Here is a 27,975-nt window from a genome sequence, read left to right as displayed (position 1 = left end):
GTGGGCACAAGGGCTGCCACAGCAGCGAACTCCGCGCTGGGGTCTTCCCATCTGACCCTGGGGGCCTGGAGAACCCTGAGCCAGAATGACAGCTCTATGCCCCGGACAACATCTGGCAGCACGGGCAGGCGCTGTCCCTCAGAATCCAAGCCCAGTGGGCTGGAGTGAGGTTTCAGAGCCTCCCACCTGCCTCCACCCTGGGGAGGAGCCAGGTCTCAGGCACAGCCCTGAGCTGAGCTGTCAGAGGCCCGGCCTGTGCCACACAGACGGCAAGCTGCTGCCCGAAGCCTGAGGCTGAGACCCTGGGCCCAGGAGGTTTTGTCTGGGTTGTGCAGGGAGGGGTCAGCCGGCTCTGGCAGGGGTGAGTGTTCAGTGACTGGAGTGTGTGACTCTTTTCTTCTTCTTTGCTCTCTTTCTCCACTCCTGGGTCTCTGTTACCATCTCTCTCAGTCTTACCCGCCTATATAGGTATCCTTTCCTCTTGGAATTAAGCATCCAGCCTGTCCCCATGGGGCCTCCGTCCTACCCACTGTGTGGTCTGGATCTGGGAGCACTCCAGATGCCTTGGCCTTTTGGTGGCCGGGTAGGGAGGGCCTGTGAAGAAGAGAGTGCCTCCCCCACCTGCCCAGACAATGTGGTTTTCTCCTCCAGGAGAGCTCCTCCTGCAGGACCAGGCCCTGTTACCTCTCTCCCCCGTGCAGAGAACACGGCCACATGGCCAGGGGCACCACTACGTTGTATTCTTGGGGAATGGTGCCCCCCCTGGAGTTGCACAATGGGACAGCCCTGACCCATCGTGCCCTGGAAGAGGAGCTCCCAGCAGAAAGGCTGGCCAGGAGTGGTTTCTCAGGAAGGACTTGTGAGCAGCCAGGGTGAGCTGAGCAGAGGAGCAAGGAACCTGCCTGGCTTCTCCCTGGGGCTGGGAGGGCGAGAAGGAGACAGAGGAACACACCGGCTGCGGGCAGCGTGAGACGGGATTTCCTTCCACGGGGACAATTCCAACTCCACAGCGTGGACTCCTAGACTCCAGGGCCCAAGGGCTGTTCTGTGTCCTCAGCGCTCCATGTCCCAGGCTCAAGATGTCACCGTTAGTGTTTCCTTCCCTGGCTGAAGGCTTCCCTCCCTCCCTACCCTGGTTACAATGTCAGTCCCTTTGGGACCGGAACAAACCTGAGGCTACTTCTCACTCTGGCTCTGCAACGGGATGAGCGCTTGCAGGTACTGGGAGCTGAGGGGAAGGACCACCAAGGGGTCGGGGCACTTGACATTGAGGGTCTGGACCCTGGCACCATGTTCCGGGCAGGGACCCCAGTGTGGAGGAAGCCGCAAAGGTCTGCAGGACCCTCTCCTCCCCATCCTTCCAGCTAGGTGCCTGTCTCGGCCTGAACTGCTGTGCTGGCTTCCTCAGTCTCACCCAGCCCCAGGCCGGTCCCAAGAGGGGTTTTCTAAAATGCCAGTTTCTCCGCCCACTTCTCACGCTCCCTCCCCCATGCTCCCTCCAGACTCTAGGCTCCAGCTGGCCCCCACCCTGCCCTCCGCCCCCACAAGCCATTCCCTGAATGCATTCCACCTGCTTACACGCCTCTCTGTTCCTCCTGTTCCCTCTGCCTGGAGTACCTGTCTGCCTCTGCCCCTGCCCACCCCCTCACTCCAACGCAGTCTATTAAAAACGTTCTCACGTCTAGTCCACACACACACAAAACATCCATACATTCTTTGCCCAACCCCAGGGTGCAGGCCAGCCCCAAGCCAGCAGCTCCCATCCACTCCCACGGCTGAGCAGAGAGTCAGCCACGGGCTCCCACCGTCTACACACTTCAGGCTGAGGCAGACCCCTCCCCATGACCTCAACTGAGGGGGACGCTTACCAAGCCTTCCAGGTTCCCCTGTCAAAGCCCCTCTACCCAAAACTACCTGGGGGAGGGGGCAGGAAGCTCCACGCCCTCTCCCCTTCCTGCTGGGAAAACACAACAGGGATTTGTCCAAAGAAACACTCACAAAATCCTTTTATATCCACCTCCTAGAGCCCTTAGAATCAGCAATCCAGCTCTTAGTATTTCCTTTGCAGATCTGCCCCTCATTTTCCAATTTTTATGCATATGGTATCTTGATACCTCAATAGAAACTTCCATTTTATTGGCCTATTACACTTCTGTATTTTTTTAAGACTGACTCGAACCACCTCCCTTCCTCAGAAACCCTGCCCAAGCTCCCCAGCTGGACTTTGTTGCTCCTTCCACTGAACTCCTCGCTGAAGGAGAGGGGTGGATGGATGTTGACCTGCTTTGTGCAGGAGGCGCCCGTGCTGGGTGGCCATGTGTCCTCCCGCTGGGCTGGGAGCCATTGTCCACATGCTGGTGTCTCAGGGCCTCGCAGAGCCAGGGGCACCAGCGGTGCTCGCCTCCTGAGAGAGTGAAAACACGGCTACAGCCTCAGTCTCGGGGGATCTCTGAGAAGATTTCCTGGATAAATGAGGCCTCATCCTTGAATGCCAAACACCTGCCCAAAACGTGCCACCATTTTGAATGACACTCTTCCTGCCAGGATTTTGTAATCCATGCCTTCTCCAGAGAAAATCTGCCATGGTCACACTGCAATCTTCCCTCAGTGACTCCATCATCAAAACGCATTTGAATCCTCAGCTGCTGTCCAAGGATGAGCTTGGAGGGAGTGGATGAACCCTGTTTTATAGGTCTGTTCACCCCAATTTGGGCTGTCCTTTGTGTCGTCCTTTCTGCTTTTCTGGATTTAACAACGTCTCGCGTGCCACTGGCATCAGCAGCCATGCCTCCCCGTGCCCTGCACAGCCCTGCCCGCCTCCGGCAGCCTCGCTCCCACTGCTCAGTTGTTGTCTCTAATTTGTTGGGAGCTGGAGCACAAATACTAAAGCAGAAATAGACAGGATCTGAGTAGGGGGCTCAGGGCTCCCTGAGACGTCAGTGGGCACAGGCTTTACCATATCTGTTCTGGCTGTTTCAAAGCCTCTTTTGCTCCCTTCCTGGCCCTCTCTGTGCTCTGGATTGCTAACTTGCCTGGTTGGCTAACAGATGGGTATCAGACGCAGGGAGGAGTGGCTGAGGTGAGCCCAAACCTGCTGGCTTAGGGTTAGGCAAGCTGCAGGGGTTGGCTCAGCCTGGGCAGTTGTGAGGATGGGGTGGGTCAGGGCCTGTGGGCTCTGCAGGTGGGGGCAGGAGGAAGTGCAAGGCCAGGTTGTCTCCCACTACACTCAGCCTCCCTTCTCTGGAAGAGTGGTTGGGCCAGGGCCCTTGCCGTGGTACCCACTGCGGCCTGAGCTCAGACCTTTCCCTCTCTCCTAGCCTCACTGCCGCACCTCCACGCAGCTCCCCCAGGAGAATGAGGGGCCTGTCATCTCAGGCGCCTGGTCCTTCCCATTTTCCTGATGTTGCCGATGCCAGTCTCACTTCCCTTGCCCCTCTTGGTGACCTGAGAAGCTCTCACTCACCTTTAAATATGAGTGGGAAGGGCCCTTCCTCTGTGAGGACAGTGGGCTACATCTCTGCCCTTCCAGCCTCTAACGCTAATGGGCACTGACCCAGCTGGGGGCTACCCTGGCCTTCCTCCTAGCACCATGCCCCCTCCTCAGGCTCAGCACAGCCTGTGCCTGATGTTCTGGGCCAGGGTACCAGGGGGCCAGAGGAGAGGAGGCCCAGGGCCAAATTTCACTTCCCTTTCCCCAAAAGGGGAGGGAAGAGGGCCTGGCTCCCACACCCAGGCCTGGGATCCTCATAGGATGCTGGGGACGGGGCAGTGAGCAGGGCCCGCTTGCCTGCTGCTCCAGCCTGGGCCCCGGCCTGTGAGTGCAGTGGGATGGAGAGCAGATACTCGCAAGACTGAAATGTCCCAGCTTCAGCCACTTCAGAAGGACGGTGAGAGTGGACGCGTCTGTAGGCCTGGCGTTTGGGCCCCTTGGCCGGATGGTGGTCAGTGTCTGTTTCTCTGTGTTGACCCCAAGAGCATACAGTCACTCATAGTTTGCAGAGGGTCCCAGGAGCACATCCCGACTCATCCCAACCTCAGTGACATGGTGTGGGGGCCAGACACAGGCCACAGCAATGAGGGCACCCAGGCTCAGAGTCACTTAGCATCCCGCCCACGGTCACTCTGCAGTTCAGTGAGACGAGCAGCTGGGACTAGAAAGCAGGCTGCCTGGTCCTGGGGCAGATGCTCTTGCCTGGACCCAGGGCACTCTGCATCCTTTACAGGAGCGTCCATTTGTCACAGCACAGAGCAGAAGCGTGTAGCCAGAGGATGTGAATTCTGGCCCTGCTCTGTGGCTTGGAGAAAACCATGCCTCCTCCCAGGTCTCGGTTTCCTATGCTGTAAAAAAGGGGAATGAGCCCTGGGTGAACTGGAGGTAGGAGCATGTGACGTGGCGGATGCTTTGCAAGGGTAGTGGGAGACTCTCCCCGCGCTGCCCCACCCCCCAGTCTCCCTCCCACTAGGAGTAAGGAAATCGCAGGGACCTGACTCTAAGGGACCTGGACTCCAGGCCCAGCTCCACCTTTACTTCCTGTGTTGCCCATACCTTCCTGGCCTCAGTTTCCCCTCTGCACAAGCAAGAGCTTGAACACTTTGACTTCTGAAGCCCCTCCCAGCTCCAGGACTCTAAGATGCTGCTCCTCTCCTCCTCCTCCTCCTCTTCTTGCTCCTCTCCAGATGAGGCTGTGTGTGCCTTTGCATTTGTGTGCATGTGTATATGTGTGTGCATGCGTGTATGTGTTTGCGTGTGTGTGAGTGTGCGTGTGTGTGTGTAGTGGACCAGGCGAAGGGAGTGAGTCCTGCAGAGGATGGGGGTGGCAGTTGGGGGGATACGGGGACCGGGACTTTCCGTGCCTGTGGGGCTCGAGCTTTCTCAGCAGCTAATGGCACTCGGGCTGTTTAATCATTAAAGGAAGGGAACGGAGCCAGGAGCACCTCAAAGTCCAGCCTGGTGGCGACTGACTAACAGACGAGCACAGAGCCAGCAGCAATGGGGCCGGGAGCTTCGGGAAATGGGGTCAGGACGGAGACAGTGCTGGGTTCTGGAGTCAGCCTTCACGCCTACGACATCGGGGTCCTGGTTGTCTACTTTGTCTTTGTCATCGCTGTGGGGCTCTGGGTGAGTATGCTCAGAGGTGAGGGCCTGGCAGGGGCGGCAGAGGCAGGCTTTCACCTCTGGGGGTCACTGGTCTGGTCGGGGAGCTGGAGGAGGGATGGGCAGGAGGAAGGTGCATCAGGGAAACACAAGGGCTGAGGTGGAAGGGAATTTTCCTCTGCAACCCCTCCTCTCATAGCTGGGCAGACCGAGGCCCAGAGAGGGATGCAACTTGCCTGCTATCACACAGTGAGCTAGAGGCAGGCCGGGCCTGAGCCCCTTTCTCATCTCCTGACTCCCTGTCTTCAAGCATCAGCTGCCTTCAGCCCCACCCAGCACTGGCTGCCCTCTTCCCCATGCCAAAAGCCCAGCTCTGCAGAAGCTTGACTCCTGGCTACCCCACCCTCCACCAGGGAGTGTCTGGGCAAGGCGCTGTGCTTTCTGAAGGATCTGGGCTCGTGTGCTCCCAGGGAGGGAGCCAGGTGGATCCTTCGTTCTCTGTCATTCCCCAGGCCTTGGCACTGTGGAAGGGGTGGGGCTTTGAGGTCAGGGAGCCCTGAGTTCAGATCTCGACTCCAGCAGTGAGGTCCGCATGGCCCCAGGAACATACGAAGCCTCTCAAGCCTCAGTTTTCTCACCTGGACAATGAGAACAGGAAGGACTACGCTGTAGAGTGGTCATGACATTTGGCAACAGGATGCACTTTGCATCTGGCTTAGTGCCTGGCACACAGCCGGCAGCAATAAACGGCCACTGTTGTCACTGCGGCACTTGAGGAACGCCAGTGCCTCTAGACTCCACTATGAAGCAAGCAGTGATGTGAGCCCAGCTAGTCGGGAACCCTCTCTGGGCCTCAGTTTCCTCATCTGTAAAGTGGAGTGAACAGTCCCTGCCTCCCAGGGCTGGTGTGAGCAAGAAACTGGCAGATGATCACTGGCTCCCGGAGGCGGGGGCCATGAAGAGCCCAACTCCTCCCGCGACTTGGACAACTTGCTCCCCATCTCTGGGCCTCAGTTTCCTCATCTGTAACACGAATTCTTTCTGCTCATCTGGTGTCCCCGAGGACCAGAGGCAACACCAGAGAGTCAAAACAAAGGCTTAACAAGCACCTGGCCCCACACATGCTGATCCCCGCACACACTGATCCCCACGCACACTGATCTCCACACAATGACCCCTGCACACTGATCCACGCACACACTGACCCCCACACACTGATCCCCATGCACACTGATCCCCACGCATGCTGATCCACACACACACTGATTCCCACATACCCTGATCCAGGCACACTCTGATCCCTTCACACACTGATCCCCACACACACTGATCTCTCCCTGTGACTAATTAACTACTTTCTCTTGGGGAAGAGAAGCATCTTTAAATCTCCCTTCTCCTTCTCTCCTTCAGGCATTTCTCCTGTCTCCAGACCCAGCCAGAGACCTGTTGCTTCAAGTTTCTGCTCCCTGCCCAGGCCCTGCCCTCGCCCTGAGTCCCCAGAGAAAGTGCTCTCACTCTCCACTCTCCTTTCGCCCTCAGAGCAAGTCCCCACACAGGCTGCTGACCACTATTGGTGCGGGATAGGGGCTTGTTCCGGGCTCCTGGAGGGCCCAAGTGGTGTCAGGCCCAGGGCAGGAGAAACCCCAAAACCTCTGCCCAGGGCCCAGGGCCCCAAGTCCCACCCTCAGAGCTGCCGCACTTTCTGTCCTCCAGCCTCCAGGGTGGGAGTCCCACTGGGCAGAGGGGACTCACTGCTGTCACCTGAGTCTGAGGTACCAATTCATTTCCTGAAACAGTGTGGATGGAGGGAGGGATGAGGGGACAAACGACAATCATCTCATACGCTTGCACAGCACTGGGCCATGCACAGTGGCTTCTCACCATTGTGAGCTCCTTTCCTCTGAACACCAGCCCTGGGAGACGAGCAGGGAAGTGCAGAGAGGAGCTGACGCCCCCAGAGACACATAGCTTAAAGATGGTGAAACCGTCTGCCTCAGTTCAGGCCCTCTGCATCCCGCAGCGCCTGTGCCGAGGGGCAGGGAACCTGGGGTGGAGGGCAGAGGTTAGGGGATGCTCAGGAAATCCTCACCTCTGGTCACTTCTTTTCCAGTCGTCCTACCGTGCGAGCCGAGGGACCATTGGCGGCTATTTCCTGGCAGGGAGATCCATGAGCTGGTGGCCAGTGAGTTGACCGTCCTCCTTCCCCGCCTCTCAGCATCCAAGTCCTGTCTCATCTCCTGCATGGACCAAGGCAACAGCCCCCGGGGGGTTTCCTGGCTCTGGGCCCCTTCTCTCCAGTCCAAATGCACCCATGACCTGAGAGATCTTGTGAACACACGCACGCCTTGGGCAAGCATCCACTGGGCACCTCCTAAGTGTGGGCACCAGGGTGGACACCGGACCTACCGAGAAAATTTAGGATGTTCCTGTCCTGGAGAAGATCAGAGTTGAGCTGGGCAGACGGACTCATAAACAACATGATCCCTGCTGAGCTGGAGGGCAGCACGGGGGCTTGTGGGCATTTGTGGGAAGCCCCTGAGATCCAGATGGTGGAAGTGGGATCAGCAAAGATTTTCCTGGGAAAGTGACACATCAGCTTAGTCCTGAAGAGCAGTCACATGTGGGCGATCACAGAGGTGAAGTCCCCAACAACCTCAGCCCCGATCCTGAGGCCTTGGTGGCCATCGCACCACCCTACACATTCCTCCTGGTCCTCAAAACCAACTTCCCCTTCCTGAAACAGGATGGAGGGACGTAAGCCCTGCCTCAAAAACTAACAGTGGAGTTGTCGGCTCCTGCGGTAGCTGCTGCTGTACACACGCTTGGGCAGGCACAACTCACACACATGGCCCGTGCATGCATGCACTCACACACTTGCACACACACCACCAACCACCTTCACACGCCATCTTACTTCTCACCGCCTTCCCTGCCTGCCCCTGGTGACAGACTCACTAGTGGAGGAAACCCAGGGGCCCCCAGAGCTCCCTGGAAGGCTTGGGTTTCTGGGACAGGACGAGATGGGGACAGGGAGCTCTTGTGCTCTCAGCATGATAGATTCCTCAGGGATGTGGGGGGCTGAGGGCCTGGCAGCTCACAGGGACAGTGACAGGGTCACTGGTGCTGCCAGCCACCCTCTCAACAAAGAAAGCAAGCCCCCTGGAATCTGTTCTGCTGAGCTGGTGGCCCCCTCCCTAAATCACAGCCCTGGAGACAAGTCAGCAGGAGGGACAAGAAGCAGGACAGAGCACATCTCCTCGGGTCCATTCAGGAGAGTGACTTAGGCAGGCCTGGCTGCTCCTTCAGTCCAGTGGAGAGCAGTGGTCTGTCTCTGCAGGTGTGAGGAAAAGCCGAGGCCTCATTTCGGGAGGAGGGTGCCCCAAAGATGGGTGGGTGTGGAGCCGTGCATCCCGTGGGAAGGAGGGTTTGGTGTCTCTCCCGAGGTGGACAGGGCTGTGAGCTGAGCTCTTCCCTGAGAGCAGGCATCCCCGGAGGCCAGGAGCAGACCCAGCTCTGGGTAGGGGAGCTCCGTCGCATCTGCCATACTGGAGCTGGTGTGTCTGGGTGTCTGCGACGAAGTCCAATAACTTTGTGCCCTTCCCTACTCGGCCAGTCCTGAGACGTGCCTCCTTCCCCTCCCTGGGCCCTGCCCAAGGAGAGTGTGTGGCTGGGAAGGCAGAGCAGAAGGAACGGCAGTGTTCCAGGTCCAGAGAAGCCTGCATGACCCTGTGATGAGCTGGGAGCCTGGGCTGGTGCGGCTGAGGCACTCTACGCTCCGGGGAGCCTAGGGGAGCCTTCTCCTTCCTCTGCTTCCTCTCTGCTCTGACTAGGTGGTCCAGTCCAGCCCAGAAGCATCCCCAAGACCACCTGAGGGAGTATGTGTGTGCAGGCATAAGTGGGGTTAGGGGACGGCGGGGGCCAAAGGCCTCAGTGACGAGCATGTCAGGCTGGCGTCATCTCTGTGCCTTCAGGATGCGTGGCCGCCTCTTCTCTGACCGTCTCAGTACTTTGTTTCTCCTTGCTTTCCGTTGCCCGGCTCCTCCAGAACAGGAAGTGGGAGCAGGTGAGCCCCACATATTCTAGGCGGAGAATCTGAGGCTTTGAGAGAGGAAGTGATTTTATGAAAGTGACACAGGGAGAAAGACTGGAGCATAGCTCTTCACCTCCGACCCCCAGCCCTTTCCCCAAGGTCTCGCCTCCCCCCAGGCTCCAGAGCCCCTCTCTTGGCCCCCCTCCCCTCCCAATTAAGGATCCCATCTAATAGTAAAGGATAACACTAGCGAGTGCTTATTAGGTGCACGGCAGCAATCATGGAGTGTCTCCTGGAGCCAGCCAGCCAGGCTGCAAATCCCCATTCTGTCATCATTAGCTCTGGAATTTGGGCAAGTCATTCATCTGTGCTTCAGTTCCCTCCTCAGTAAAACAGGCATGGTACTAGGACCCAGCTCCCAGGGTTGTGGTGAGGACTAAGTGAGTTAGTATATTTGGGACAGTCCCTGGGCTCTGGCAATGCTGGGTAAGTATTAACGGCCATGATTGTCGTCCTTGTAGCTACTATTGCTCCTATTGCCTTGGAGTAGTTGGCTGGCCTCCTGGAGAAAAATTAACTCAACTCAGATGGAGGCTGCCCAGCCTGTGCTCCGCCCTGGGCTCCTCCCTCTGCCTGGCCTGCCAGGGAGCCTGCAGGAACCGGGGTGGCAGAGGGCCTCCCCCAGTCCCTCTTGTGCGGACCTCCCCACCTCCCCTTCAGCTTCCTTCTCTCCAGAGGCCTGTATATTGAAGGCCCAGTGCAGAACTTTATCCTCCCTACATGAGCCTTACTTCCCGCGGCTTCCCTTCTTTCCCACTTTGCCACTCACTCACTGGGTGGCCCTGAGCCAGCGACTTCATGTCTTCTAACATTAATTCCTTCTTCTGTAAACTGGAAAGATTAATACCCTCCCTCCAAATATTTGTGGAGATTCAGTGTATTGTTGCGTATAAAATGCCTAGCAAGTACCTGGTACCCAATAAGTGTCAGTTCTGCCCCTTCTCCTCTTTGCTCCCCCCCACTTCCTCTCCTCCCTCTGATCTCAAATTCCCTGAGTTGGTCCTGTTCTCTCTGCCTCCTTCCGGGCTCCTGAAGCTCATGGTCCTGCCTCCAGACTGATTCAGATGAAAACTGACCCCTGACACTTGACCCCACTTGTGCCTTGCAGATTGGAGCCTCTCTGATGTCCAGCAACGTGGGCAGCGGCTTGTTCATCGGCCTGGCTGGGACAGGGGCTGCCGGAGGCCTTGCTGTGGGTGGCTTCGAGTGGAACGTAAGGAAGCTGGCCTGGAGGCTTCTCAGGGATAACGGGGGTCTCAATCCACCCCACCCCACCCCATTCCTGGCTTTAGTGCTAAAAGGAACCTCAGAGGTGCTTTGGGGAGGCTGCATGGTGAATTGAGAAACCATTTGACAGATGAGGAAACCAAGGCCTGGAGGAGGCAGAGGGACTCATCAGAGGTCGTGCAGGACCGAGATCAGATTCCCTCATCCCTTATCTCCCCGTTCAGGGCTCTCCTCTGCACAGTGCCACCCCTGGGTAGGGGACCACACCTCCGTTGCATCTAGGACAGGGATACCTTCTTTTCCCCACTCTCGCAGGCAACCTGGCTGCTTCTGGCCCTCGGCTGGATCTTCGTCCCTGTGTACATCGCAGCCGGTGTGGTCACAATGCCGCAGTACCTGAAGAAGCGATTTGGGGGCCAGAGGATCCAGGTGTACATGTCTGTCTTGTCTCTCATCCTCTACATCTTCACTAAGATTTCAGTGAGTACCCACTTTAGTGTGGCCATCCTGTCTCTCAGAAAATGCTGAGTATAGGGCATGGCTTTTTGCTGGATCAGAGATGGATGGATAGATGGATGGCTAGATGGATGGATGGATGGATAGATGGATGGATGGACAGATGGATAGATGGATAGATAGACAGACAGAAGGAAGGATAGGAGAAAGGAAGGATGAATCCACAAACTTCATCACCTGCTTCCCCTCAGCAGTCGGGTAATCAGAGATGAATAATAAATGTTTGCTGAGTAAGTCACGGTCCCTCCATTCCAAGAACTCATAATCTAGAGTGCATTCATTCATTTATCTTTCTATTTATTGATTCTTCATTCAGCACTGTGCATTAATTGCCTAGAATGTTACAGTTAGAAAGGTCTTTATTCTTCCTCTACTGACCTAAACTCAGAAAACAAATGTAGGTCAAATGATTTGCACACGTCCACATGGAGGGCTAGCTCTGGGACTGGCACTAGAGCTTGTGTCCAATGGCCCAGTCCAGGTCTCCTGCCACTTTGCCACGTTGTAGCCCCTTTAATGGGTTCATAAAACAATTGTGGAATGGGATCAACAAGCATGCTCTGAAGGGACCTCAATCATTCAGTTGTCAGGTCTAGGGTGGGAAAAAACTGTACAACCTCTTTCCACCAGTGCTTGAAAACAAGCCTAACTCAGCTTAGGCAAAGGATGCACCCTAAGTTTTCCAATAATCCCCAACACGTGGAGTATCCAGAACCCGTGGTTCTTTGTGCTGGGGCTCCTGCCCCATCAGGTCAGCCATGGGCCCGTCTGGCCGCTGAGTGGCCCTCTGCTCTGTCAGGGAGCACTGAGGGGCCCTCTGGCTCCTACTCTCCTCCCAAATGGCCTCTTCTCTGACCCCAGCTCTCTGTTCGCTTCCTCAGTTTTCCCCTTCATTCTTTTACCTCTCCCTCATGGCCCCAGACTACCCTGTCAATGGACCAGATGACATTGTCTCAGCTTCAAAGTTCGATATGGTCCTCATCTGCTTTAAAATCTCCATGGCTCCTCCGTGTCTGCGAGCCCATCCTCCTCAGCATGACACTTAAGGCTCATCCTCATCATGTGTTGAGGGCTGACAGTACCCAGTGTTGCTGAGCAGGAAGCTGACATACCCTGGTGGCCACATGGAGGGGCTTGGGTGACCTGGACTTCTGGGTCCTGGCTCTTTGCAGACTGACATCTTCTCTGGAGCCATCTTCATCCAGATGGCCTTGGGTTGGAACCTTTACCTCTCCACGGTGATCCTGCTGGTGGTGACGGCCGTCTACACCATCACAGGTAGGGCCGAGGGAAGGTCACGTCAGGGCGCAGGTGTCTGGAACAGAGACTGAGAAAGAGGGAGAGGTGGAGAGGGAAGCGTCTGACTGGGAGAGACACAGAGGGAAGGACTGGGGGAGAGAGATGTCCAGAGAGAGGACAGAGAGAAATGGAACCTGAGAGAGCGAGGAAGAAACAGGAAGGGAGAGAGAGGCAGACAGAGACGTAGGATCAGAGGAAAATGCTGCAAGCCACAGTGTAACAGAGAAAAGAGGAGGCAGAAAGGGCAGAGCCAGGAGGAAAGTGCCAGCCAGAGAGAGACAGGGAAGGAGAGACACTCAGAGATACTGACCAAGACCAACGGAAACAGGGAGCAGGGTGGCGATTAGCAGACTATCACCTGGACTAGAGTCGCTGTGGGCCGCTCCAGACAAAAGCCACAAAACCGCCTTCTCCTGTCTCCTCCAGAGCTCCTCGCACAGGCCTGGGCCCCTGGGACACTGGCTCAGGCCAGACTTCCTCATGGCCACGTCGGCCTGGAAAGATGGGGGATTTCAACGGACGCTGGGTGGGGAGAGAGGGAATACTCCTGCTGCAGCTAACAGCACAGCAAAGGAAGAGACTTGGGGTATTTATTACAGAACGACAGCAAAGAGCTGTGGCATGACAGTCAGAGGCTGTCAGGGATGGAAAGAGCTAGACCTGAGCGCCTGTGACAGTGACCAGCATCCACCCTGCTGGGTGGAACAGAGCGGAGCATGCAGTGTGGGCAAAGGCAGGGGCCAGAGTCCGCCTACCAAGGGGGCCCCGTGTCTTCTCTGGTCTCCCTGGTGGCACAGCACAGGGCGGGCACCCAAGGAGGAAGGCCCTGTTGGTGCTGACTACTGAGCCCTCTCCTTGGGTCCCCAGGAGGCCTCACGGCCGTGATCTACACAGACGCTCTACAGACGGTGATCATGGTGGGGGGAGCCCTGGTCCTCATGTTTCTGGGTAAGGAAGCAACGTGAATACCCGCCACCCTCAGCCCTAAATTCCTTGCTGATCTGTCTTTGGCTGTCACCACCATGGTTTGATCAGAACTTTCCAGAGCACAGAGCCATGTCCCCCCTCCAGGTTGGGGCTCCCAAAGAGCAGGATTCTCTCTCCTCCAAATCAGGGGTCTTGAGCCTGAGCCTCACATCCCTCCCTCATTCCGAAGTCCCATACCTGTTCCAAGCCGAGGGGCCCCACACAGGACTAGGAAGTGGGGGCAGGGGGGATGCGTCATGTGACAGGCCCAGCGGGGTCTCAGGGCTGTTTGACTCACTGTGGCCTCTTCCCACAGGCTTTCAGGAGGTGGGCTGGTACCCAGGCCTGGAGCAGCGGTACATGCAGGCCATCCCTAATGCCACAGTCCCCAACACCACCTGTCACCTCCCCCGGCCCGATGCCTTCCACATGCTCCGGGACCCTGTGAGCGGGGACATCCCTTGGCCAGGCCTCATTTTCGGGCTCACGGTGCTGGCCACCTGGTGCTGGTGCACGGACCAGGTGAGGCCCCAGCTAGGCTTAGCCCACCCCATGTGAACTGGGGTGGCTCCGTGAGAGAAAACTGGGCATCCGGATGCACAGAGGGTTGGGACTTGTTCTGGGACCGTCGTAGGGGCACAGTCAGTGACCATGTCAGGGCTCACCTGTGGCTGAGCTGAGCCTGGCCTGGCCTAGTGGCACACCTCCACTGCTGCCTTTTCAGGTCATTGTGCAGAGGTCTCTCTCCGCCAAGAGTCTGTCCCATGCCAAGGGAGGCTCCGTGCTGGGAGGCTACCTGAAGATCCTGCCCATGTTCTTCATCATCATGCCCGGCATGATCAGCCGGGCCCTGTACCCAGGTAAGGCTCGCCTCCCTCCCGGGTGATGTTGGACTAGAGCGGGGTCGCACACTGTTTGTACTAAGAACACATAGTGAGTATGTTAGGCTTTGTGGGCTCTAACTGCTGTCGCTTCTTCTGCAGATGAAGTGGGCTGTGTGGACCCTGATGTCTGCCAAAGAGTCTGCGGGGTCCCAGTGGGATGTTCCAACATCGCCTACCCCAAGCTGGTCATGGGTCTCATGCCCGTTGGTGAGTCGCACCTCCCCCACACCATGCTTCATTCCTGCCTCCCAGCCTCCTCCAATCCTCACTGCCCAGGAGGGATTGCATTAAGGATGGACATGGACAGGAAGAGGAAATAAAAACATCCACCTCCGAATATCCCCTCCCCCAATACACACATACACATGCACACTTCACAAGTGTCTGCAAGGCACTTCCCTGTGCCCTGGCTTTTGAGACGCAGGGATAAAAGGCAGGCCCCTGCTCTCAGGCTCCATGTAGTCTCCAGGGTACCCAGGTAGAGGGCACAACACAATGTGACCAGAGTGGGGACACATGGGGCTGAGAGAGCCCTAGGGAAGCCACTGGCCCACTTTGGTGAAATGTTGGGTAACACTTCCCAGAGGAGAGGAAATGGAGCTGAGTCCCGAGGAGAATCTTAGACAGACAAAGGCAGAGGGCGTGGGAAGTGTCATTCCAGGGAGGAGGGGCTGCATGTGCAAGGGCCCAGCACTGAGAGGGACCGTGAAGTCTGCCCTGTAAGTAGCCCGTGCGGGCTCATGTGCAGGGGAATGAAGACATGCTCCATGGAGAGGAGGCTGTGGCCACACCTCGTTCTGGGCATAGCCTTTACTCAGGGCAAGGGGGTTCAGGCCAGTGTGCACGATGGGATTTGTGCTTTAGCAGGACCACTCTGCAGGGAAGTTCCGCTTCGGGGGAGGCAGGGAGATGATTAACGAGGGGCTCGTGGTGGTCCACATGAGAGGTGAGGATGGCTTGGAGCAGGTCAGTGGCTTTAGAGAGGGACAGAAGGGTTTAAAAGATATTGGTGAGGTCAACTTGGCAGGACTTGATGACTGATTGCATCTGAGGGACCAGAAAGACAGAGGAATCCAAAGAGGGCTCCCAGGTCTTGGGTTTGTGGTGACATTGAGATCGGAGATATAGGAGGAAGGGAGGTCTATGGAGGGAAGTGGATGGGTTAACTCATTCCCTCCCTCCAGCAGAACAAGAAATGAATCAAAGAAACAGGGGAGACAGCAGGAGGCCCAGCTACAACAGAGCAGCCAGAGGGGCTGCTGGAGGGAGGAGGGCGGGAGGGCAGCAGAGGACGGGGTCTGGGGTAACTCGGAGGTGTCTGGTTGGAGACTAGAAAGATATTATTAACAGAAAGAAGAAACAGAGAGCCCGGAGGAAGATGCTGGCCAGGTTTGCGACCCCTTGAGTCTCCCAGGGAGACATCCAGGAGGGGTGGAATATTTGGATCTGCGGGAAAGAGGACCGAGGTGGGCAGGGAGTCGTCTCCCCAGGGGGAGCAGTCTGTTTCAAGACACTTGGTGGTTAGAGTCACAGACTTCAGATATTAGTGGGGTCCCTCCCTTGCGACAGGGAAAAAATAGGCCCAGAAAGGAGGGAACTAGGTCAAAGATGACGTAGCTAGTTACTTGCAGAACAAGGAAACAAATCCAGGGCTTCTGCCTCCAAGGCCAAGGCTTCGGCCTGGCACGCCAGTGTCGACAAAAAGGTACAAAACCCACTGGAAACATTCAATTATTAACCATCACCCTCCTACCCACCAGGGACTCACTAACCAGTATCTACAAACTTTGAAATGCAGACTGAGACATCAAAGCTGCAGAGAACCTTAAAGATCACCTTGGCTCACACCCCTGAACGGTGTAGATGGGGAAACTGAGGCTCGGGGAGGGCAGATGACTCACCCAAGGCCACAGAGCAAGGCAGAGGCAGAGAGTGGCCAGAACTGGGCCTCTGGTTCTCCTGGATTCCTTATCCATGTGGGATGGGAACCCCATCCAATGCCTTCCCCATCGCCTCCTCTCCCCTCCACTCCTGACTCTGCTGAACGCTGCAGCCTCCATGGTTGCTGGTAGAGCCGGCATTACTGGGTCAGCTGACCCCGCAAACTTGTGTCTCCCCAGGTCTGCGGGGCCTGATGGTCGCTGTGATCATGGCCGCCCTCATGAGCTCACTCACCTCTGTCTTCAACAGCAGCAGCACCCTGTTCACCATCGACGTGTGGCAGCGCTTCCGCAGGAAGGCAACAGAGCAGGAGCTGATGGTGGTGGGCAGGTGTGCTCCCCATCCTTCCAGAGCACCCCGCCTTGTAGGCAGAGCCCCTCTCCCCTCTCCTCCTTCCCTGCATCTGGGCCCTTGACCGGCAGTCAGAGCACCTGGTTTTACTGCCACTTATTTCATCCGTCGGTGGAGTTTGGGTGCCATCTCCTGGCCATCTGCATTATTGCATCCAACACATCCAAGAATATGTTTCATCCACTTGTTTACACACCTGCAAAATCATATAGAACGTGCACTTTGAGGACTTGGCCCTGAGCCAGGATCAGTGGAGGGGAGTCAGAAGGAGAAGGTAGAGTCCCTGCTCTGAGCTAAATGCCAGTGTAAATGCCAGAGAGAGGAGCAGAGCTGGAGGAGCCTGGAGAACGAAGCTCTGGAGGCTGGAGCCGTCCAGAAGGGGGCTGTCGTGCACAAGGTCTGCATGCAAAAGAGAAGGCAAGGCATCCCGAGCAGAGGCCAGAGGCTGTTTCCTGAGGTGGGTGGTGGGGTGAAAGGGATGGTTCCTTCCTGAAGAGCAGGTGGGCCGCGTGACTCAAAGGCATCCAAGTCAAAACTCCTGGTTTCTTGGATTCTGGCATTCTGACATTCTGGGATTTTAAGAGTCTGAATTTCTGGAATCTGAGCATTTGAGATTCTGGCTTTCTAACATTCTCTGGTTCAGTGCCCATGCATTCCCCTCCCTCTCCCTTCCTGGTTTCTGAGCATCACCTCTGCCCCGCCCCACACCTGCCACCTCAGGCACTCCTCTTGTTCCCTGTGCCCTCCTGCAGAGTGTTTGTGGTGTTCCTGGTCATCATCAGCATCCTCTGGATCCCCATCATCCAGAGCTCCAACAGCGGGCAGCTCTTCGACTACATCCAGTCTGTCACCAGTTACCTGGCCCCGCCCATCACCGCCCTCTTCCTGCTGGCCATCTTCTGCAAGAGGGTCACAGAGCCTGTGAGTACAGCAGCATACCCATCTCTCCCAGGACACCAGAGGGGCAGGGGTGCGGGTCTGTCTGTGACCTGGTCTCTCTCTGTGACCTTGGGCACACCGACTGCCCCCTCTAGCTTCCATCTCCCCATCCATAGCGTCGGGTCTAGATTCAGTCATTGACTCAACAAACATTTATCAGTCCTATTATGGAGGCTCCAGGGATGCAGTGGTTTACAACATTCGTGTAGGCCTGCCATCACTGGGCCAGCAGGGAGGAAAGAAGATTAAGGGAGCAATAATACTACAGGATAATGGCTGCCATGAGAGTAAAGAGTGGGGGTACCGAGCCCGTGGGATGCCCAGGAGTGGGTCAGGGAAGTCTTCCTGGATGAAGTGAAGGATTAAAGGAAAAGGGAAGAGTGTTCCAGACATGGGGAGCAGTGTGTGTGAAAGCTCAAGACAGACTGGAGGATCTCAAGGGTCTGCTCTGTCTCTGACTCTAAGGCTCTCTATGTAGGAAGAATGACAGCAATGACGATGATGGAGCAAAGTGTGAACTTACACAGGCGTCCGCACAGGCCTCATTCATGGAACTGCTGAGACCTGACAGAGCCTGGGAGGAGCTAGAGGTCCGGGGATGGTGACCTTGGTTACTCCCCAGGGCAGCCTAGGAAAGACAGCCCACACCTGCTGGCCGTGCCTCGGGGAGGTAAGGGAGGTCAGGGGTGTGAGTCCACCAGAGCCACATGAGAGCTCAAGGTCGCCACAAAGGAGATCACAGGAACCCTCCCCCAGTGGAGTACCTGCCCAGATGTCTACTGATGTCTCCTGTTCGCATCTCCCTGCTGATGACCATGGCGTACAGCAGGCCTCAGTTAATTCTGGATGCCTCTGCTCATTCCAGAATTTTTGAAATTGGGGTCAACATTTCATTTTTGAAAATACAAGTCATCTGACTCTTACATATGAGGCACAGGTATAGGTTAGGGTCAAACAATGCTATAAAGAGGATATGGGAGGTGTCAGAACTTTCTTTTGTTAAAAAAAAAAGGGCAAAAGATATGAAAACATAGAAGCAACAAAAGAGAGATATCAATTCTGATTTCCAATTTATCATGACAGGAAATTGGGAAGGGGATCTTGGTATTCCCTGTTTATTACAAAAGCATGTTACATTCTAGTCAAATATTAGGACTCACTAATTTCTCTTAACTGCACATGAGAAAACTCCGGGCCAGGGAGGTCGAGTCAGTGCTTCAGCCGTTCTGGAATGGAGCCAGGGTCCAAATCCCAGTCTGTCTGAGTCTGGAGCCTGTGCTCCTTCCACTACCCTCTCTGTCTGCCTTTAGGTTGAGACAAAGCCCCAGCATTTGCGGGGAACCCACCAAGGTGGACTTGCAAACATTGTAACAGACCAGGGCTTCCTTCCCGGGGTCTCCCCCCTGGATCTCAGCCCTGCCCACCTCTGCTCTCTCCGCAGGGGGCCTTCTGGGGCCTGCTGTTTGGCCTGGCAGTGGGGCTTCTGCGCATGATCCTGGAGTTCGTGTACCCAGCCCCAGCCTGCGGGGAGGTGGACCGCAGGCCGGCCGTGCTGAAGGACTTGCACTACCTGTACTTTGCGCTCCTCCTCTGCGGGCTCACTGCCGTCGTCATCGTCACCGTCAGCCTCTGCACAGCCCCCATCCCTGAGGAAAAGGCAAGTGGATGCTCGTCCTGAGGCCCCTCAAGATGCTCCCCCAGCCCCGTGCCTGGAATTCCACCACCGAGTTTTGCTCCATGGGGTCATGGTTCCCTGTTGCCATACAGAAGTCCCGGGGAGGAGAAGCTTTTTGGGTTATTAATTCCCAAGTGAAAAGGAATCATTCAATTGGAAAATGACTCAGCGAGCACCCACTCCATGCCAGGCACTATGCTGGGGTTACAAAGACGAATGGTCCCTGCCAGCGACTGTCCACACTGGAGAGGGGCCGAGTGGGGGGAGGACACAGACACCAATGCAAAGAGTTACTCTATGGGGAGAGAGAGTGCAGAAGGACCAAGCTCAAAGGAAGGGGCTGGATACAGAAGGCGAGGCAGTCAGTCACCCCTGGGGGCCGGGGAGGGTTCCCTGACAAGGTCACTTTGAGTTGGACCTTGAAGAATGAGTAGGGATTTGTTGACTGGTCAAGCAGCATGTAAATGAGAAAAGAGAGTCTGCCGGAGTAAGAGGTCAATCGGAGGTCCTCGCTCTGCCATGCTGACGGATTCGCCTGTCCTCAGCACCGAGGCCCAGCCTTTGAAATCTTCTTTCTTTAGAGCAGCAGGGCAGTGGCTCGGGCTGCCATAAGAAAGGACCACAGCCCGTGTGGCTTAAACAGCAGAAATGTACCTACTCACAGTTCTGGAGGCTGGCGGTCTGAGACCAGGCTGTTGGCAGGGTGATTTCCTCTGAGGCCTCTCCATGGCTTGAAGCTGAAATCTTCTACGTCTTTATCTTCACGTGGTCTTCCCCCACACCTGTCTGTGTCCGAATCTCCTCTTCTTATGACACCAGTCATCTTAGGTTAGAGCCACTCGAATGACCTCACTTAATCTTAGCTACCCCTCCAAAGACCCCATCTCCAAGTTCAGTCACACACTGAAGTACTGGGGGAATTTGAGGGGAACACAAGTCAGCCCATAACAGAGCCAGTGCCAGAAGCTGGCCCCTGAAACACTGGGTGGAAATCATTAACAGCACCCCTTACCTGTACGGTGCTTTAGAGTTGTCAAAACAACTTTATCCCCTTGGTGTCGCGAATTCCTACAAACAAGCAGGACAGTCACAGATGAGCCAAGGGAAGCCGACTTCTCCAGTGGGTGACTCCAGAAACGACCTCCTCCCACTGCTTGAATCTTCAGCTTCCTCTCCACTGTCTGCTGTCTCATTCCCACACTGAAGTGTTTCCCCGTTAAAAATCCTCTCCCTGAATCCTGTTCTCTAGTTCAGCTGCCTCTTTCCCTGCCCCTCAACAGCAGACTGGTCTGCGCTTCTCAACTCTTGTCTACATCTCAACGCTCTGCGGTCTGGCTGCTGTCCCCACCTTCCTACTGAAATCGCTCTCACCAAGATCCCCAATAACCTTGTCACTAAAAATGAATGCTCACTTGCCCATCTTTATTTCAAGTGCATTCTGAGGAGAACCAGACCCCACTGACCACTTCCTGCATTCTGAAGACCTCTCTTCTCTTCACTTCCATGATGTGTTTCCCTCTGGCATTTTTTTTCCTACCCTTCTGATCATTCTTCTGCCTTCTTCTTGGGCTTTTCTTCCTGATCCTTAAAGATCATTGTTCCTCAGGGACCTACCTATGGCCTACAAGCCTTCTTACCCCACAGTCCCTGAGCTGTCTTATCCACGCCCATGAATTCAAACACCCTCTGCATAAAGACACTCAACTTTCTATCTGCAGCCAAAACCCCTCTCCCAAGATTCAAACTCAAAACCCAGCTGCCTCCTGGTGACATAAAGAGACACTGATAAGGACACACATTGGAATTATAAAGTTTATTGAGTGATATTTACAAGCACAGCAGCAGGCCAGGCTCTCATAATCCCGTAGAGGGAAACAGCCGGAAGCCCAGTGGAAAGTGTCCCAGGAGAGGGGCCCTCACCCCACACTCTGTATGTATTTGTAGGAAGTTAGGGGCAAGCCAGGGGCACCTGGCTCAAGACGTAACAAACTGCTGCCTGGCCAGAAAAAGAGCTTTGCTGGAAAGGAGGCAGTCCAGACTCGGGCAGCGATGGTTGGGTGCAACTGACATCAGCCAGAGAACGTGCCGTGTTCTTCTCTGCTGAGTTTCCAAAAAGGTGGAAGAGCGAAGGCCACCTGGGCTGTGCAGGGGACACAAGGTTCGTTCCTCCTCGCCTGGACGTCTCCACTCAGAGGTCCTACAGACTCGTCAAGCTCATCATCATATTTGCGTGTGTGCATGAGCCGCCCCTGCCGTTCGCTGTCACTTCCACTATCACCCAAACCCACTCCTCCTGCCCACCCTGTCTCTGCGAGGGGCACCACTGCCCACTCGAAGTTCACGGCAGGAACCTGAGAGCAGGTTAGCTGCTTCCCTCTCCCTCACCAGGCTCATTCAGTCACCTCGGCCTGTAGATCTCACTCCTTAACATTCCTTAAGACGCTCCTGCCTATCCCCTCAGGCCCTCTTGATTTCTTGCTGCGTTTTTGTAACAGCCTTCAGGCTGGAACCCATCAGTTCACTCCTGAGAGACCTTTCTAAATCCCAGAATTTATCTTCTATTCCCTTTGCCTAAAGTCTGCAGTGACTCTCCACTGCCTACTAGTTTTTTTGAGTAGCTACTCCTCAGTGACCTTGGAAGCCTTTTGTCACTGGGCGCCTGCCTCCCTGTCTGGCTTTGAGCTCCTGGGCTCAGGGGTGGTGCCTGCCTGGACTTGGTGTGTTCTCAGCACCGGCTACAAGCCCGGCGTGGAGCGAGTGCTCAGCAACTGCAGGTTTTCGAAGGAAGGGGCAGTCAGGCTGAGTCAGGCCCCTGACTCCCAGCCCTGCGCTCCTCACTGCTCTGGCGGCCTCCCATGAAGTGGGCCCCCTTGTTACAGCAGGACTTCCCTCCGAAGGTAACTGAGTCCAGCAGTGTTCTCTTTCCCTCCAGCTCGCTCGCCTGACATGGTGGACACGGAACTGCCCCTACTCTGGGCTGGAGAAGGAGTCCCATGAGGGCACACCAGAGGCATCAGAGGTGCCATCCGGGGAGTGCCCTGCAGGAGGCGGAGGGGCAGAGGACTCCAGCCAGGACTGCGAGCAGCCTGGAGGTAGGCTGAGGGCACGCTGGGGGTGCAGCATAGGGGAGCAGTGGGGACAGACATCGTGTCACAGTCCCCAAAGACCTCATTAGGGGGTCACTGGGGATGCCAAAAAATATGTTCCCTCCTCCTTTCCCATATGTCTATTAAACTATTTGAGAAATAAGACAAATGAGTAAGGTAGATGGGAGCCAATATATTGCCCTCGTTCCTGATAAAATGTAGTGGAAAGATTTGTTTTCTATCATGAGGAGGTGCACTTCCTAATACCAAACCCCAGCAGCAGACAGAGGCATCCATCACAGGGACCCTGTGAGCACTGCACTGCCAAGAAGGAGGGGGAAGGGACCGAGCCAAGCTGCCCTCTATCATCCCCAAATCTACCAACAGGGAAATCCCTTCACCTCCCCTGGGCTCAGTGAAGCGAAGGGCAGAGAATCAAATGGTGTTACACTAATTGAGTTCCGTCTCATGGAAGGAAACATCAGGCATGGCAAAGAAACAGCCCCCCTCACCACCACTTTATTTATTTATTTAACATTTTTCCCCATTAGCCTGAACAGTTCTGGCTACAGTCACACAGAAGCATGGCTATCCCTCATGGGATGAGAGTAGCCATGCGTCCACACGGTTCTGCCTATCTTCATGAAGTTCCTCCAGACCAATCATCATTCCTATGGGGATCCTGCTTGGCTGCTGATGGGCCATATAAATTTTGCCTCTTGGAGGTTCTTAAAAGTGTTAGAACAGGACATTAATTAAATTCACTCCAAGGCCACACAGTATCTAAAGTTGAAAACTGGTATAAGGTATAATGTGGCTGTTTCAGATGTAACGCAGCTATAACCTTGTAGTATGATTACATAACAACGTTAAGATATTCTGATATAAGGACAACATCATCGAGATTTCCCAAAGTATTAAATTCCCAAGGAAAAATTAAAGTCAGAAAGTTAAGTCAGTTTTCAAGTTAAGCCCCCAAATCAATTCTCTTGCCCTTGTGAGTAGAACTGTAATGAAACATAAGTCCGAAAGTTACTGCCTGCCTCTGGTAGAGGGAGCCCCAGAGCCCAGGGAGAGCTGGGGTGCCTTGGGCAGCTGCCCTCTCCCACTGGATTGGGCAGAGCTCCAGCAAGCATCAAAAAGTGTCTTAGTTCCATTCACAGCCTCTGATGTGACAAACCGTCAATAATGACAGCAAGTTAAGAGCATAGATAAGGTTATCAAAGCACCACTTGCTAGACCCGCACGGCTGGCCGCACTGTGCCCCTTGGCTCCCACGCCCTTGCCAGGTTCCAGGGGCCCCATGCTCCCCCTGAGGCCTGAGAAGCCTCCCACCTTTCCTGAGGCCCTTCACCTTTGCTAAGGCCCTGACTCTAGAGAAACACCCACTTGCCTACAGTTAGTGACATCATCAGCTCCAGAAGCCCACCAATATCTAAGACTCAAAGCTTCCTGCCCAAGCTGCAGCAGGTAAAAGCCAGTGGTCACTCTAAAAAGCTATCCGTAATGGAGAAGGTAATCCTTTATGAACTTCCAAGGTGGAAACCCAGGTAGGGTCCTGTCAGAAAGCACCACCAAAGCTCAAAGACGCCCTCCCTCGTCTAATCAGCTGTCCCCATTAGTTGAGATGTATTTTGTTTTGCAGCAATTCTTTGTCTCTTTTTCAAACTTTGTGGTCCAGGCACCAGACATTGGAGTCTCAAAACTGCTTCTACCACCATCCTCCCAAGACTAGGTCCTGGCCTCTATGAGCCTCATGGCGTGGTAGAAGCAGTCTGAGAGCATGGCTCTCTGTAGATGAGATAGCGACCAAGAGAGAGGAAAGAGGAAGGGATGAAGAAGAGGAAGGGATGAAGAGGAGGAGGGATGAAGAGGAGGAGGGATGAAGAGGAGGAGGGATGAAGAGGAGGAAGGGATGAAGAGGAGGAAGGGATGAAGAGGAGGAGGGATGAAGAGGAGGAAGGGATGAAGAGGAGGAGGGATGAAGAGGAGGAAGGGATGAAGAGGAGGAGGGATGAAGAGGAGGAGGGATGAAGAGGAGGAGGGATGAAGAGGAGGAAGGGATGAAGAGGAGGAGGGATGAAGAGGAGGAAGGGATGAAGAGGAGGAAGGGATGAAGAACAGGAAGGGATGAAGAGGAGGAAGGGATGAAGAAGAGGAAGGGATGAAGAGGAGGAGGGACGAAGAGGAGGAGGGATGAAGAGGAGGAGGGATGAAGAGGAGGAGGGATGAAGAGGAGGAGGGATGAAGAGGAGGAGGGATGAAGAGGAGGAAGGGATGCAGAGGAGGAGGGATGAAGAGGAGGAGGGATGAAGAGGAGGAAGGGATGCAGAGGAGGAGGGATGAAGAGGAGGAGGGATGAAGAGGAGGAGGGATGAAGAGGAGGAGGGATGCAGAGGAGGAGGGATGCAGAGGAGGAGGGATGAAGAGGAGGAGGGATGAAGAGGAGGAGGGATGAAGAGGAGGAAGGGATGAAGAGGAGGAAGGGATGAAGAACAGGAAGGGATGAAGAGGAGGAAGGGATGAAGAAGAGGAAGGGATGAAGAGGAGGAGGGACGAAGAGGAGGAGGGATGAAGAGGAGGAGGGATGAAGAGGAGGAAGGGATGAAGAGGAAGGGATGAAGCTATGAGGGCAGCGCCCAGAGGAAAGGAGAGAGGGCACAGCTCGTGCTCTCTCACAGTGGAACCCCAGGACCAGGCAGACTGACATGGTCACTGACAGCCCTCCCTGGCTTAACCCCATGCCAGGGGGCAGAGCCTGTCCCTGGAGAAGCAGGGCAATGCTTGCTCCCTGTGGGTGGCTTGCTCCCAAGAGGGACAAAGGAAGCACTGAGTCAGCCAAGAAGTTTAATGAGAGAAGTCCTTCCCCAACCACCAGGAGTGAGAGAGCAGGGAGGCAAATGCTAGGGTGTGCCACAGCCCCCTCCCTGCTAATGGAAACATTGGGAATGGGGAAGAAGCATCCATCCCTGGAAGGGCCACAGGCAGAGGAAGCTCATCTGTGTTGTCCCCAGGTTAGAAAGCAAAGTGGCAGTATAATTCGAAGTCCCCTCCAAAAAAGTAAAAAAAATTGAAGGGCAACAGAATGGATCAGAAAGAAGTGTATTCATCCCAGGTTGTAGATGGATTTAAATTCACTGAGTCCTTGCTCACCAATAACTATTTAAGTGAATCAGAAGAGAGTACTGGGACCAACGTGTAAAATGATGGAGTCTGGTCTACAGTCAAAATGCTGAATTTCTACCATTGCTCTTCGTGCAGCTCTGTGGCTATGCAACCTTACCCAAGTCCCTTCTTTTCTGTGAGCCTCTGTCCTCCTCTGTCCAATGAGAGACCATGACTAGATGGTAACCTGGGGTCTTCACGTCTCTGACACTCTGTAGTCACATTGGACTTACCAAGTTCCAAAGCCAAAAAGATAAGAATGAATTTCCAGAGTGTCTATTCAACCTCAATGAAAGGTTTTTTATATACATTTTGCTTTAAGATGCTGTCTGCTAATCCAAAAAAAATACTTTAAAAATATCTGTTTTCTTTATTACTTCTTTAAAACTTAGTTTTTAATGAATAGTGCTGACCTTAGCGCCTCTCTCGGCGCCGGGGAGCCCGTGTCTGCACTGGCAGTCTGCCGCACATCTAGAACGTTATGCTCACCAGGACCTCTGCCTGCTGCTCCAGCACTGGTAACTCTTAAAAGTGCTGTCAAAATCTATGCTCTCATTTGATGCTCAAAACGCTCTGGAGAAGAACAGGGCATATGCCATTGACCTATTTGGGGGAGAAAGAACCTGCAGCTCAGAGGAGTTGAGAGACTGATGGCACATGGCCTCAGTCTGGTGATGGCAGCGCTGGCCCAGGAACAGGTCCCTGGCTTCGGGCCGGGTGCCCTTCCCGTGGCGGTGCAGCCTCTGTCTCCTTCAACTGCTCCCTCCTTCCTTGGTAAGTTAACTCTCCCCTCCGTCCTCACACGGGGCGTGTGCTCTGAAGTGGGCTGAACCGTTATCCTCACTCCTGAACATGCCACCTCCCCTGCAGCTTTGAGGTGCTTCTGCTCGGTGGCTGTTTGGATGCTGTGGCCAGGGTCAGAGCCCAGTCTAGAGCCCTGACTCAGGACCCAGTCTGGGGCGGGCAGAAAGGGCTAAGGGGATGACTCCGCCCCACCCCCTCTTTCTGTGGCCTCATCTCTTTCTTCCATTTCTCACCACTCTCTCCCTCCCCTGCTCTCTCGTCACTCTCTTTTCTCCAACCTTGCCTTGCTTCTTCTTTCCTTCCTCAGATCCCCGCAGGTCCTGGGGAAAGCTGCTCTGGGGCTGGTTCTGTGGGCTCTCCGGGGCCCCAGAGCAAGCCCGGAGCCCAGCGGAGACGGCCGCGCAGGAGCAGAAGCTGACCAGCACCGAGGAGGAGCCGCTCTGGAGAAGCGTCTGCAACGTCAACGCCATCCTCCTGCTGGCCATCAATGTCTTCCTCTGGGGCTACTTTGCATGAGTCCACAGATCTGGCTTCAGCTGACACACGTCCAACACACCCCGGGCTCAGCCACAGCGGCAGGCTTTCCTCTCACCTTGCTGTCCAAACTAGAGACTACAGAGGCTGAAGCTGCAAGAGCCCCTGCAGAGCATCTAATCCAGGCTCCACCCTGGACAACTGGAGAAGTGGAGGCCCAGAGAGAGCACTGGCTCTACTCAGGGCCACACAGCAGGACTCGCACTGGGTCTCCTGACGCCAGCTCTCTTTCCATTACATTGCCTTACATTCCTACCTCAAAAACACTCCTTCTACCCTCTTGGTATGTCTACTCAAAAACTTTTACTACTTGTGTGTTTTGAGGTTACAAAAGTGGAGGATACAAGGAAAGTTGTGGCAAGAATGTTGCAAAGGTCCACATGTACCTTGGCTCACCCCATCCCTGCCTTTCCGCTTCTCCTTCCTCCCTCTCTAGTTCCCAGTCCTTGGCCCCCTATTCCCAGCAGGGCTCCACCCAGGGGGGGCCTTATACTTCCACAGGCAGCTCCACAATCGTGGCTGTCAGACCCAAAGGAGGGAGGGACCCGGGTGGCATGCAAACATGGTGACAGGTGGTGTTTGGGACAGGGAGTTCTGGGCTGAGAGACTCTCCTTGGTGCTACTCAAATTCTGCCTTTTCCACTCTCATATGTGAATGTGTACCGTCTCCGTGGCCTTGAGGAACTTAGAGTCCAGCTGGAGAGACGGCACTTGTTGAAAACAAGAGGACTCGAGTTAGGCTGCTCTGTGCGGAAGGGTAAGCCCTGCAGAGGGGCAGCACGGAGAGCCTCGGAGCCACTGCACTGGGCTGTGCCCTTTGCCCGCCAGGCATCCTCCCACCCTGGAAAACACCATGGCCCTGCTTAGGTGTCCTTCCTCCAGGAAGCTGCCTGATGCCACCACTGGGCCAAGGTCCCACACCCTCTGGACCTGCTTCTGTGGCAGCACTGATCCCTGTACTGTGATCTTTGTCTCCCCAACTAGATTGAGTCCTCCAAGGGGCAAGGACCAAGGACCATGCCCCTTGTGACTTTGTACCCATAAAGTAACAGGTGTTCAATAAATGTTAAATTAGTACTTCTCCAAGGTCCCAGTAGACTTTGCACTGTGGCTGGCGGGTAGCGACCTGGGGAACCAGCTGGTTGGGAGGAACCTCCAGCTGGAGTTTATACCCTGAGTCTCAGACGTCTGGAATGAAACCACAGCCCTGTCCCATTGCCAAGGACACAGGTGAAAATGTCTCTGCTTTCTTCCATGTCCCCATCTGTCTAGGCTGCCCCTGCTCTCATTGGATCCCCTTTAATGCTGCCTTCCATCATCACTTTATACTAATCACTCAGCAAAACCAAATACAAATAAAATTCTAGTTCCTTGAGGTTTCAATACAGCTCATCCTATGAACA

The 27,975-nt window shown here is 55.1% G+C and overlaps 1 protein-coding gene across 1 annotated transcript; it reads left to right on the top strand.

Annotated features, from left to right (window-relative positions):
* Nucleotides 1-27,975, top strand: SLC5A9 (solute carrier family 5 member 9). The gene is made up of 15 exons (XM_003364383.4): nucleotides 1-361; nucleotides 4,913-5,119; nucleotides 7,206-7,277; nucleotides 10,294-10,398; nucleotides 10,728-10,892; nucleotides 12,101-12,206; nucleotides 13,095-13,175; nucleotides 13,510-13,715; nucleotides 13,918-14,053; nucleotides 14,177-14,284; nucleotides 16,198-16,348; nucleotides 17,122-17,290; nucleotides 18,750-18,965; nucleotides 21,916-22,075; nucleotides 26,346-27,975. Exons 2-15 carry the CDS (start codon nucleotides 4,991-4,993, stop codon nucleotides 26,552-26,554), a joined length of 2,013 nt encoding a protein of 670 aa, XP_003364431.2. The 5' UTR covers nucleotides 1-361; nucleotides 4,913-4,990; the 3' UTR covers nucleotides 26,555-27,975.

Source organism: Equus caballus, chromosome 2 (assembly GCF_041296265.1).
Source record: "Equus caballus isolate H_3958 breed thoroughbred chromosome 2, TB-T2T, whole genome shotgun sequence".
NCBI lineage: Eukaryota > Metazoa > Chordata > Mammalia > Perissodactyla > Equidae > Equus > Equus caballus.
Note: the sequence above shows the minus strand (reverse complement) of the source record. Positions and strands in the feature narration are given on the sequence as shown.

Bases quoted from the DNA above. Each gene is read 5' to 3' on its own strand.
- SLC5A9 (XM_003364383.4), top strand. From the start codon at position 4,991: ATGGGGCCGGGAGCTTCGGGAAATGGGGTCAGGACGGAGACAGTGCTG. The intron at 13,716-13,917 runs GTGAGGCCCCAG...CTGCCTTTTCAG, and splicing joins GGTGCTGGTGCACGGACCAG to GTCATTGTGCAGAGGTCTCT. The intron at 16,349-17,121 runs GTGTGCTCCCCA...GCCCTCCTGCAG, and splicing joins GAGCTGATGGTGGTGGGCAG to AGTGTTTGTGGTGTTCCTGG.